The 12,409-nt window shown below is 38.2% G+C and overlaps 1 protein-coding gene across 1 annotated transcript in view; it reads left to right on the top strand.

Annotated features, from left to right (window-relative positions):
* Window positions 1-12,409, top strand: part of TBC1D8B (TBC1 domain family, member 8B (with GRAM domain)) — a 156,083-nt gene that overhangs the window by 102,861 nt on the left and 40,813 nt on the right. Inside the window, exon 11 of the mRNA XM_006871052.1 lies at window positions 11,084-11,201. Coding sequence (XP_006871114.1) covers window positions 11,084-11,201 — 118 coding nt within the window. The remainder of the gene's footprint in view (window positions 1-11,083; window positions 11,202-12,409) is intronic.

Raw genomic sequence — 12,409 nt, 5'->3', positions numbered from 1 at the left:
TTTGGGAAAATGCTTATAATATAATTATTTTTATCTGTTGTTTGGTTCAGTTTGCCAGTGTTCTTTTGAAGATTTTTACATTTATATTCATGATGTATAGTTTCCTTGAGATGTCTTTACATGATCTTTGGCCTCATAGATTTAGTTGGGTAGTTTTTCATCATCTGCTTTTTGAAAGAGTTTGTGATGGATTGGTATTAATTTTTCTTTAAATACTTGATAGACTTTGTCAATGAAACCAGGGTTTTCTTTGTGGGAAATGTTTGGGTACTAATTCAGTCTCTTTGCATGTTATGAATCTATTCAGATTGTTCTGTTCCTTCTTTAATTGATTTTCATAGTTTGTATTTCTATGAGTATTTGTTCATTTCACCTAGGTTATCTAATTTGTTTGCATATAATTGTTCATCACACTTCTTTATAATCTTTTTTTTCTGTCTCTTCTATTTCTGATGTTAAAAATTTGAATCCCTTCTCTGTTTATCTTTCTCTGGTCAGGCTAACTAATGCTATTTCAGTTTTGATTTTTCATTATTATTGTCGTTATTTTCATCTCCTGCATGTGTAGAGTCTCAAGGCTAGTCAGAGGTAAGAGCTTAGGGCCTTTTTGTTTTTTCTTGCGGCTACACACAGCCATGGGTATGCATAAAGCATGACATTCTAAATCCCTAGGAATATATCAGAGCTTTTAAAAAGCCCCCTATGCCTGTGGACCTCTTGGAGTCCTGGTGTGGCACTATAGTATAAGCACTGGACCACAAGGTCGGTTTAAACTACAAAGTTGATGGTTCAAACCCTCCAGTCCCTCCTCAGAAACTCTGTACAGAGTCAGTATGAGTCAGAACTAACTCAGTGGCACTTAACAACAACAACAATATGGACCTTTTAATTCCCAGCTCTTCTTTTTCACCATTATTGTTAGCGTCTCACTATTGTCCATTGCCCCAGGTAGCTGCCATGATCTATCTACAAATACCTCTGATTGCATTTGACAGTTGCTCCTGGGGAAAAGACTTTTTGCACTGGATGAGCTCTGAATCAGGTCAAATACAGAAAGTCTTGTAAATGGCGTCTTCCCAGGAACCACCAGACAAGTCAAATAACGATAATTGTCCAAGAATGGGACTTTGAAGGAGCTCCAATCTCATTCTGTTCCATCCAGTGGCGCTAGGCAGCTGGTTTTGCTGGTATTGGTTTTCAAGACTATTGCAGAGCTGAGAAGAGAAAATAGGAACAGGTCAAACTAAAAACAGTGCTTACTGTTCTTACTGAGATTCAGCCATTAAAAAAATAATGAAAAATAAAGTCTACCCAGATTGCTGTAAATTTTTAGTTAATTACTAGAATTATGAAAAGGTTGATTCAGGCATTTTTTTGCCAGTATTCTCATGAAATTTTAGAGATACATACTCATCCATTTTTAATGATAATTTGCTGCCATAATGGTTTCTTGAACAGAAAAAATGGTAAAGTAAAAGCTGAGCTTGTAATCAGACACTGTATCAAATATGACAAAGAATTTACCTACTTAATATAATGAGCTTATACAAATCTATTGAAAATCACAAAGATATAAAAGTAATTACAGGGTATGAAAATATTAGTTACAAAAGAAGAAAATACAGATTCATAATAAAATCTGAAAAAAAGTTCAAACTCAAAGTTATTCACATTAAAGCAGTATACTATTTTCATATGTACGCTCAATGTTGTCATCAGACGTGGATGTGGATGGGTGTTTTAATATAACCAGAGTGTGGATAAATTTTGACTCAGTGCCATAGTTAAATCCTGGGATGAAAATATATGTACAGATATTCACTGCACTGTTCTATATAATAGTAAAAATTGAAATCACACAAATGTTCAATAATAGTCGTATTTCCGAGGAGCACCTGGTAGGTTTGAAACTTAGGCCTTGCAGTTCAAACCAACCTTGCAGTTCCATTCTTATCCTACAGTGCCACAAGTGATACCCAATTTATTAGATTATTGTAGAGTCCTTAAAAACACTCTTTTAAAAAGACCAGGTGTGCTGGTCAAATAGAGACTGGTGATTGTTGTTTTTAAGTGCCTTCAAGTTGGTTCCGACTCAAAGTGACCCTTGTATAGGGTTTCCAAGGAGTAGCTGGTGGGTTTGAACCACTGACCTTGTGGCTTAAACTGACTGTGCAGTCCAAATTGTTATGCTGGAACACCACACCAGATTTTGGTTGTTGTTGAGGGCCTTGAGTCAGTTCCAACCCATAGCCACCCTGTATAGGGTTTCCAAGGAGCAGCTGGTGAGCTTGTACGACCAACCCTGCAGTTCAAACAACTTTGCAGCCCAGCGCATTAACCCACCAGGACTGGTGGAATCCCTGATATATGGTCCTTAGTCATGCTTTAGGTCTGGAAATGAACTAACCCCCACAGTTCAATTTTAAGCCAAACAATAGACAGTTCTACAGGGGGAACAATATAAGAGGAGGTATGCACACCTTAGAATGCTCAACCATTTGATTTTTTTTAAAGGCAGAATTTACCCAAGGACAAAGTTCAGAAGAGTTTGGAAAGAAGGAGGAATGGAAACAGGAAACAGGGAGGAATTGGGATAAGAGATGTTTTTCATTGTAGGGACTTCAGTCAATGAGATGAAACAAAATGTATATGAATTGTTGAAAAAAAAAAAACTGATTTACTCTGTAAATCATCATGCAGTTTACCCTCCCCCCCAAAAAAAAAGTTTTAGAAAAAATATTTCACAAAATTTGAAATGTACAACCTAATGCTATGTGGGGGAAGAAAATCAAGATTTATTGTACAACTTGATATAAATTTTTTCAGAGGAGAAGGCAAGGACCAAAACTTTTAAAAAGGAAGGAAAAAAATATACATCAACGTGTTAGTGGTGATTGCTGGGTGGTAAGTGGTAAGTGCCATGGAGTCAAATCTGACTCATAGCAACCCTGTATAGGATTTTCAAGGAGAGGCTGGTGGGATTGAAACACCAAAGTTGTAGTTAGAAGTCCAGTGCTTATCTTAAAGTGCCACACCAGGACTCCTATTATTAGGAAGTTGGGATTATATGAGGCTTTTAATTTACTTCTTCGTAGTTTTTCATTTTTTTTAATTCTATAAAATAAGGACTTTTTTTGCCTTTATAACTAGAGATATTATGAAAGTAATGATCTGATTCCATCATTTTTGTTTTTGTAAATAACGTGATGAATATGGGTGTAAATATTTCTATTCATGTTTTTGTTTTGTTTTGTTTTGTTTTCTCGAGGGTTATTACCTAGTAATGGGATTGCTTGATCAGATGGTATTTCTATTTCCAAATATTTAAATACAGTGGTTGTGTCATTTCGCAGTCTCTGTTTCTACACTTTGGCCACCATTTGTTGTTTTCTGTTTTGTTTTCATTCTTTAACTTTGTTCTTCATGCTGGAGTGAGATGATACTCCTTGTTGTTTTGATTTGCATCTCTCCAATAGCTAATGGGGATTCCTGGTGTGGCGCTGTAAGATCAGCACTTGACTGTGAACCACATGGTCGGCAGTTCAAATCCACCAGCTGCTCCTCGGAAACCTTACGCAGTGTCACTGTGAGTCAGAGTCGACTCAGTGGCGCTTAACAGTGGACAGTAGAGTCCTGGTGTGGTGCTGTGGGTTAATGCACTGGACTGAAAGGTCATTGGTTCAAGCCCACCAGCCGCTCCTTGGAAACCCTATACAGACTCAATGGCACTTAACAATACTGGCTAATAGAATCCTGGTGTGGCACTGTAGGATAAGCACTGGACTGTTAACCTCAAGGCTTCAGTTCAAACCCACCAACTACTCCTCAGAAAACCCTATAGAGGTTTGCTGTGAGTCAGAACTAACTCAACTGCACTTAGCAGCACACAACAATTATTATTGTAAAGTTGTCTATTTCTTCAGTTCTGTTAGAGTTTGATTTATGTAGTTTTAAGCTCTTTCATTGGGAGCATTGGTATTTATTATGATTAGGTCCTCTTGTTCAGTTGAGTTTTTAATCATTATATAATGTTCTTCTTTGTCCCGTTTGCTGGTTTTTCCCTTAAAGTCTATTTTATCTAAAATTAGTATTGTTACTCCTGCTCATTTTGTATTACTGTTAGATTGATTATTTTTCCCATTCTGTAATTTTTAGTCTGTTTTTGTCTTTGTGAGGTGTGTCTCTTGTAGACAGCATATTGAAAGATCCTGTTTCCTTATCTGCTCTGCTACTTTCCGCCCCTTGAGTGGTATATTTAATCCATTTATATTCAGTGTAATTATCGTTAGGTATAAATTGATTGCTTTCATTTTGCTAGGTGTTTGTATTTTTTGTATGTGGTGCTGCTGGTTTCTTTGTTCCACATAATTTTCTTTGTTGACTTCACTACTACTGTTTTAATGTTTGATAAATCTTTGATTTTCCTCTTTTTAATTTTGATGAAAACACTTGTTATTTTCTTTTGAGTTTACACTGTCATTTCTTCCCCAGTTTAAACATTATTTTACCCTGATATCTACTTGACATCCTCAACATTTGGAAGTTCTGTAACTATATTATTCCCTGTTTTTACTCTGTTGTTGTTGCCAACTACTATGGAGTCAGTTCCAACTCATAGCAACCCTGTATAAGTTTTCCAAGGAGCAGCTGGTGGATTTCAACTTGTGGGTCATAGTCCAATGCTGATCCTACAGCACAAAACCAGAAGTCCTTATTGATTTGTAGTTGTCTTCATTATAAATTGATGCCTCTGGTGTTCTATTTTCAGCCTAGAAGGTTTGTTTTACTTTGGATAATTCTGTATTTGGGTTGACTTCTAGGTGGTGTTGCTGTGTTTGTTAATCTCAGGTTGTTGTCTGCTGTTGTTGGTTTTCAGTCCAAAGAACTCCTTTAGTATTTTTTGTAAACTTGGTTTGGTTATTACAAATTCCTTTAATTTGTGTTCATCTGGAAGTGTTCTAATTTTGCCCTAGTATTTTGGGGATAGTTTTGCTGGGTATATTATTCTTGGTTGGCATTTTTTTTGCTCTCAGAGTTTTGTATCAATAATCTCATTGCCTTCTTGTCATCTTGGTTTCTACTGAGAAATCAGACCTTAATCTTATTTAATGAATAAGACCTTAATCTTTAATAAATAATCTTATTTATTAAAGGTCTCCTTTGTAAATAACTTTTCATTTTTCCAAAGCTGCTGTCAGAATTTTTCCTTGTCTTTGATTTTGGAGAATTTGATTATGATATGTCTTGGTGTATTCTTTGGGATCTATTCTGTTTGAGGTTCATTCAGCTTCTTGAATGCTTGTCTTCCCGTCTTTCATGATGTCAGGGAAGTTTCCTTCCAACAACATCACAGTTTTCTCCCTCTTTCTCTCTCTTTGTCTCTTCTTCCTGTTCTAGAATTCTGATCACCCTCAATTATTCATCTTTATGGTTTCCCACATAAATCTTAGGCTGTCTTTTTTCTGATTGTTCTTTCAGCAGACTAGCATCACTAGATTTGTCTTCAAACTCACTAATTTCAGCCTTCCATTGATTCAAATCTCTCTTTTGTCTTTTCAATACATCATATACTTCTGAAATCTTAGTTTTAATTAATCTTCTAGACTTCTATTTGCAGATTTTGTATTGTTTCTAATTTTTCATTTATTTTGATCATGTAGGGTTTCCCTATATTCTTTAAAGTTTTTCTGTGTTCTCGTTTCCATCTGCCACTTTCTCCCTCTTTCTCTCATACATGATGAATAAGTGGGTTTCATAAAAGGGATGCAAGGATGGTTCAACATTAGAAAAACAATCAATGTAATCCACCATATAAATAAGAAAAAGGAAAATAACCACATGATCATATCGATTGATACAGAAAAGGCATTTGACAAACTCTAACATCCATTCCCGATAAAAATACTCAACAAAGTAGGAATTGAAGGGAAATTCCTCAACATAATCAAGAGCATATATACAAAACCAACAGCCTACATTACTCTCAATGAAGAGAAACTGAAAGCTTTCCCTCTGTGAACGGAAACCAAATAAGGATGCCCTTTGTTACCACTCCTATTCAATATTGTTCTAGAAGTCTTAGCCAGAGCTATACAGCAAGATATGGAAATTAAAGCATCCAAATTGGTAAAGATGAAATAAAACTCTATTTGCAGATGATATAATCCTATACATAGAAAACCCCAAAGACTGAGTAAAAAAGCTACTGGACATCATTGGAAGATTCAGCAAAGTGGCAGGGTATAAGATCAGCATACAAAAATCAGTTGATACAAGAACAGAAGATACGTCTTGAAAGAAAGACCAACAGGAAAAATGCAAAACAATATAGGCAATCCGACTGATTACTACAAGAACAAACAAGTAGCTCTCCCAGGAGACATCAAGGCAAGTGGTCGGGCCCCCTCAGGGCAAACCCCCTTCCAAGACTACGACTCAATGGGAATACATGCTCTGATTGGTGACCACGTTCATCACCGATAAGGGGAAGTGAGGGAAAAACAGCAATGAAGCTATGAGCTAATCCCTACAACTTTCAATAGACTCTTGTGAACCTGGTGGAGACCTGGTCAGCCAGCAGTGTGGCAAGACCTGGAGACTCTTGGGGCTAGAGTCAGTGACATAGCCACAAAGGCTAGAGTGGAGAGTGAAGCATCCAGCTGATAAGAAGAGAGGGCATATGCATAAGAACACCTATACTTGCAGATAATACCCACTTGACCTGGCTTCAATGACTGCATGATCAGAACTCAACTAGAAGAAGAAAGACGAGGAAAAAAATAATAATCTGATACAATTTGATGAACTTGACCTACACCTATGGATGCAGTAGCTCAAAAGAGGGAACAAATCTTTACAGCGAGGATCATTCCCACCTCCTCCATACACAAAGTAGACAGGGATGGGCAACTTGGACATTGGCTACCCAATGTAGTGGTGGGGGAGGAGCTACAAAGGCAAGAAGTGACTGGCTTACAAGCTTTCAAGAGGGAGCCTAGATCCAGAGGGTGTGGAGGAAGATAGAATTTCCACTGAGTAGTATCCAATCTGTCTGGGCGGGACTGATGAAAGGAGATGCGGATAAGTCTCTTGTGATACAATAGTGAATAATTGTTATCAGGACTGATTGAGAGGGTTGGAAATGTAAAGGTAGACGTTTTGTAGCAAAAGGAGGGGAGTGATTTACTTTGCAGTCTAGGAGCTGAGGTCCCTGGAACAATTAAGGGAGACGATTGGAGAGCGAGACCCTACCCAGAGAAGCAGTGACGCCAGAGATGTAGGCAGAGACGATAACTTGGAGAGATGGAGCGGCTGGGGACTTTAGACCCAGAGAGGGAGAGTGGCTGTGTGCTGACGACCAGGGGACAGGCTTGCCCTTTGCTTGGTTGCTGATACATGGAGGGGATTTTAACCATGGCAATGAAACAATATACGATAGAATGAATGTAAAGCTAATGTTCTCCCATGTAAATTAGCTCATAATTCACAATAAAACATTGAAAATAACAACAACAAAGAGTTTCTATGGAAATTCATGATCAGAGGAGGAGGAGATATGTGAAGTTACCCTCAAAATCTTAAAAAACACATTTTGGCTCAGATGCTATTTTGTCTGTCTCTCTTAGTATTGTTTTAACAAAGTATCATAACATTTTTCATATATGAATGAGCATTCTTCCCCAGGTTTGCCTGACTTCACCCCAAAATATTACACATTAGAGAAGACATCAAAAGGATTCAAGTGGAACCCTCCTAGAATAAAACCAAACTTTGTTGTGTTTAAGTTTAAATACACTTGCATAGATTCAAGGAACCGAAAGAAACACTGATTTGGGACTTGAAACTAAAACATTCTCAGTGGGCAGAAGTAGAGGATGACTATCCCAGGACCATGGACTTTGTGGCCATTGGACTTTGCTCAAATCTCTCTTGCTTTTGAAGTTGTCTGACATTGGAAACTTGGATTTATTATATATTGGCTGTCTGTTTGGAAAAAAAACAACAAAAACAACCAGTTGGATTCCTCTATAATAACAATGACAGCGCTGAAAAGGATATTAGGCAAGCAATACCATTTACAATAGCCACCCAAAGGATGATATATTTAGGAATAAATGTGACCAGAGAAACAAAGGACTTATACAAAGAAAACTACAAAACACTACTATAAGAAACCAAAAGAGACTTACAAAAGTGGAAGAATATACCATGTTCCTTGATAGGAAGACTCCACATTGTGAAAATGTCAATACTGTCCAAAGCAATTTACACATATAATGCAATCCCAATCCAGATTCCAAAGACATTCTTCAAAGAGATAGAAAAAACAGTTATAAAGTTTATATGGAAAGGAAAGACACCCAGGATAAGCAAAGCACTGCGTAAGAAGAACAAGGAGGACTCAGGACCCGGGGAGGAAGAGGGGCTGTGTGCTCATAACTGGGGGGAGTGGGTGAAGCAGGCTTATAGGATGTACCCTTTCGTTGATTGGTGCTATGTGGAGGAGATTGTAACCATGGCAATGAAACAATATGCAATGAGTGTAAAACTAATGTTCTCCCATGTAAACTGTCACATAATTCACAATAAAAACTTAAAAAAAAAAAAGAAGAAGAAGAAGAAGAACAAGGTTGGAAGCCTCTTACTCCCAGATTTCAAAATTTACTACATGGCTACAGTTGTCAAAACAGCCTGGTACTGGTACAATGAAAGATACATTGATCAATGGAACAGAATTGAGAATCCAGAAATTAACCAATCCACAACTAGTTCAACAAAGTGCCTAGTTATATTGCATGGGGAGGAGATAGTCTCTATAACAGATGGTGCTGGTAGAACTGGAAAGCAATATGCAAAAGATTGAAACAAGACCTTTACCTCATGCCCTATATACAAACCAACTCAGCATGAATTAAAGACCTAAATGTCCAAGTTGATTATCCCTGTCTACTCTGTGTATGGAGGGGGTGGGAATGATCCTTGCTGTAAAGATTTATTCCCTCTTTTGAGCTACTGCATCCATAGGTGTAGGCCACGTTCATCAAATTGTATCAGATTTCTCTTTTTTTCCTCTTCTTTCTTCTTCTAGTTGAGCTCTAATCATGCAGTCATTGAAGCCAGGTCAAGTGGGTATTATCTGCAAGTGTGGCTGTTGTGAGATGGAGGCAGAAATGATGACATGGAGAAATGGAGCAGTTGGGGACTTTGGACACAGAGAGGGACAAGTAGACCAGCCTGGAGCAGCTAGAAGAACAGAAGATACTTCATGAAAGAAAGACCAGCAGAAAAACTCAAAAACAATAATGGCAGTCAGATTGACTACTACAAGAACAAGCAAGCTGTACGCCTGGGAGCCATCAAGGCAAGTGGTTGGGTCGGTCCCCTCAGAGCAAACCCCTTTCCAAGACTAAGACTCGGGAGGAATACACGAGCAGGCATGTAGTCTGGCTGTGACCATGTTGGTCACCGGTAGGGGAAGAGGGAGAAAAACAGCAATGAAGTTGGGAGCTGGGTCTGACCACATTCAATAGACTCCTGTGAACCCAGGTGGAGACCTGATTGGCCAGCAGTATTGCAAGACCTGGGGACTCCTGGGCCCAGAGGCAGTGACATGGCCACAGAGGACTAGTGTGGAGAGTGAAGCTTCCAGCTGATGTGAACTGAGAGGAGATACACAGGAACACCCATACTTGCAGATAGTACCCACTTGACCTGGCTTCAATGGCTGGATGATCAGAACTTGACTAGAAGAAGAAAGAAGAGGAAAAAAGAGTAATCCAATACAGTTTGATGAACTTGACCTATACTTATGGATGTAGTAGCTCAAAAAAGGGAACAAATCTTTACAGTGAGGATCACTCCCACCACCTTGGTACACAGGATTGACAAGGATGGGAAACTTGGACATTGGCTACCCAAAATTGGGGGGCTACAAAGGCAAGAAGTGACTGGCTTACAAGCTTTCAAGAGGAAGCCTAGTTCCAGATGGGGCGGGGGAAGGTAAAAACTCCACTGAATGGTCTCCAAACTGTTGGAACAGGGCTGATGTAAGGAGATGGGGGTAAGACTCCTGTGGTACAATTGTGAAGAATCATTGCTATCAGGTCGAAAATGTAAAAGTAGATGTTTTGTAACAAAAGGAGGGGAGCAATTGATTTTGCAGTCCAGGAGCGGAGGTCCCTGGAATCATCAAGTGAGAAGAGCGGAATGCGGGACCCTACCCAGGGAAGCAGTGATACCAGAAATGGAGATGGAGACAATGACTTGGACAGATGGAGCGGCTGGGGACACTGGACTCAGGGCGGGAGAGGGGCTGTGTGCTGACTGCAGGGGAGGAGGGGCAGGCCTATGGGATGTACCCTTTGGTTGTTTGATTGTGCTGGAGGAGATTGTAATCATTGCAGTGAAACGAAATATGATAGGATGACTGTAAAAGTGATGTTCACATAATTCACAATAAAAACTTAAATAAAAAGAATCTCTTCTGACATCCATTTTGATCTTTTCCTTCTTTTTTGTTTTAATGACTTTTTGCTTTCTTCCTGTGTGACTTTCTTGATGTCATCCCACAACTTTTCTGGTCTTCAGTCTTAATGTCCTTAGAAACTATATAAGTGGATTTTTCAACTTTGTGATAAATGTAACGCTTTACTAATTGAAATCAGTCCAAATTGGTGAGGTTTTACTGATGTTATTTGGTATTCATGATATCCCTGCTCCATTTTCCTTGAATTATACTGTATAAAATACTGCTTAGCAAATGTTAATCTGACTTCACCTTGTTTTTGCTTTGATCTGGCTCAAAGGCTTCATGTTTCCATTTAGTATTACTCTTTTAATTGTTGGTGTTGCTATTGAACACTGCCATATTTGAAGAAATGTATTTCTTTTTTTTTTAATGTTTTATTGTGTATTGTGTGATAGTCTACATGGGGGAACATTAGTTTTACATTTATTCCATCATACATCGTCTCATTGCCATAGTTACCATCCCATCCATGTATCATTGCCCAACCAAAAGGTATACCCTACAATTACCTGAACAAAATTTATTCTTTTGTATTTTTTTTCTGTGAAATCTTAGGCAATGAACATTTTGACCTCAGTGTTGCTTCTGTATGCCAAAGAGGAAGAAGCTTTTTGGCTTCTGGTTGCTGTATGTGAACGAATGTTACCTGATTATTTTAATCGGCGAATCATTGGTAAGAAAATACACATACACACATACATATGGCTATATATTTCTATTCTAAGCAAATGTTGTTACTCTTGTCTATCTAATATCCAGTCAAATTAAAGAACTGATGAATTCTATTTTATAATATATAAAATACAAGCTGTGTTTAAATGTCACTTTCATTGACACGTTCAAGCAAAGAGCTTTTTATGCTCAATGTTTTATGCCATCAAGTCAATTCTGATACATAATTACCATATATGATTGATTAGTACTGATTAGAGTTATAATGACCTTCTATGATTGATTAGTACTGATAAGAGTTTTCTAGGTTGTAATCTTTATGGAAGCAGATAACTAGATATTTCTCCCACAGAATCACTGGTAAATTTCCACCACCGACCTTTTGGTTAGCAGACGTGCGAAAATCATTGTCCTACGAGGGCTCCTTTTAAAAACCAAACGGCCACCACTTGTCTGTCAGTTTGTCGTACTGTGGTGGGCTTGAGAGTTGCTGTGATTCTGAAAGCTATGCCGCCAGTATTTTAAATACCAGCATGATCACCCATGGTGGACAGATTTCAGATGAGCTTCCAGACAAAGACAGACTAGGAAGAAAGAGTGTCGAACTACTTCCGAATATTTAGTCACTGAAAACCTTATGAATAGCAGAGAAACACTGTCAGATATAGTGCTGGGAAATGAGACCCTGAGGTTGGAAGGTACTCAAAATGTGACTGGAGAAGAATAGCCTCCTCAAAGTAGAGCTGACCGTGATAACGTGAATGGAGTAAAGCCCATGGGAGAAAATCCCGCGGGACCTTCATTTGCTGATGGGCACAACTCAAAAGAAGAGAAACAGCTGTAAACATCCATTGAAAATCAAAACATGGAATGTACGAAGTATGAATCTAGGAAAATTGAAAGTTGTCAAAAATGAAATGGAACACATAAGCATTGATATCTTAGGTATTAGTGAGCTGAAATGGACTGGTATTGGCCATTTTGAATCTGACAACCACATGGTTTACTATGACAGAAATAACAAATTGAAGAGGAATGGTGTTGCATTCATTGTCAAAAAGAACATATCCAGATCAGTCATGAGGTACAACGCTGTCTGTGATAGGATAATATCCATGTGCCTGCAGGGAAGCCCAGTTAATACCACTATTATTTAAATTTATGCACCAACCACAAAAGCAAGTGAGGATGAAATAGAAGAAATCTATC

Source organism: Chrysochloris asiatica, unplaced genomic scaffold (genome assembly GCF_000296735.1).
Source record: "Chrysochloris asiatica unplaced genomic scaffold, ChrAsi1.0 scaffold00159, whole genome shotgun sequence".
Classification (NCBI taxonomy): Eukaryota; Metazoa; Chordata; class Mammalia; order Afrosoricida; family Chrysochloridae; genus Chrysochloris; species Chrysochloris asiatica.
Note: the sequence above shows the minus strand (reverse complement) of the source record. Positions and strands in the feature narration are given on the sequence as shown.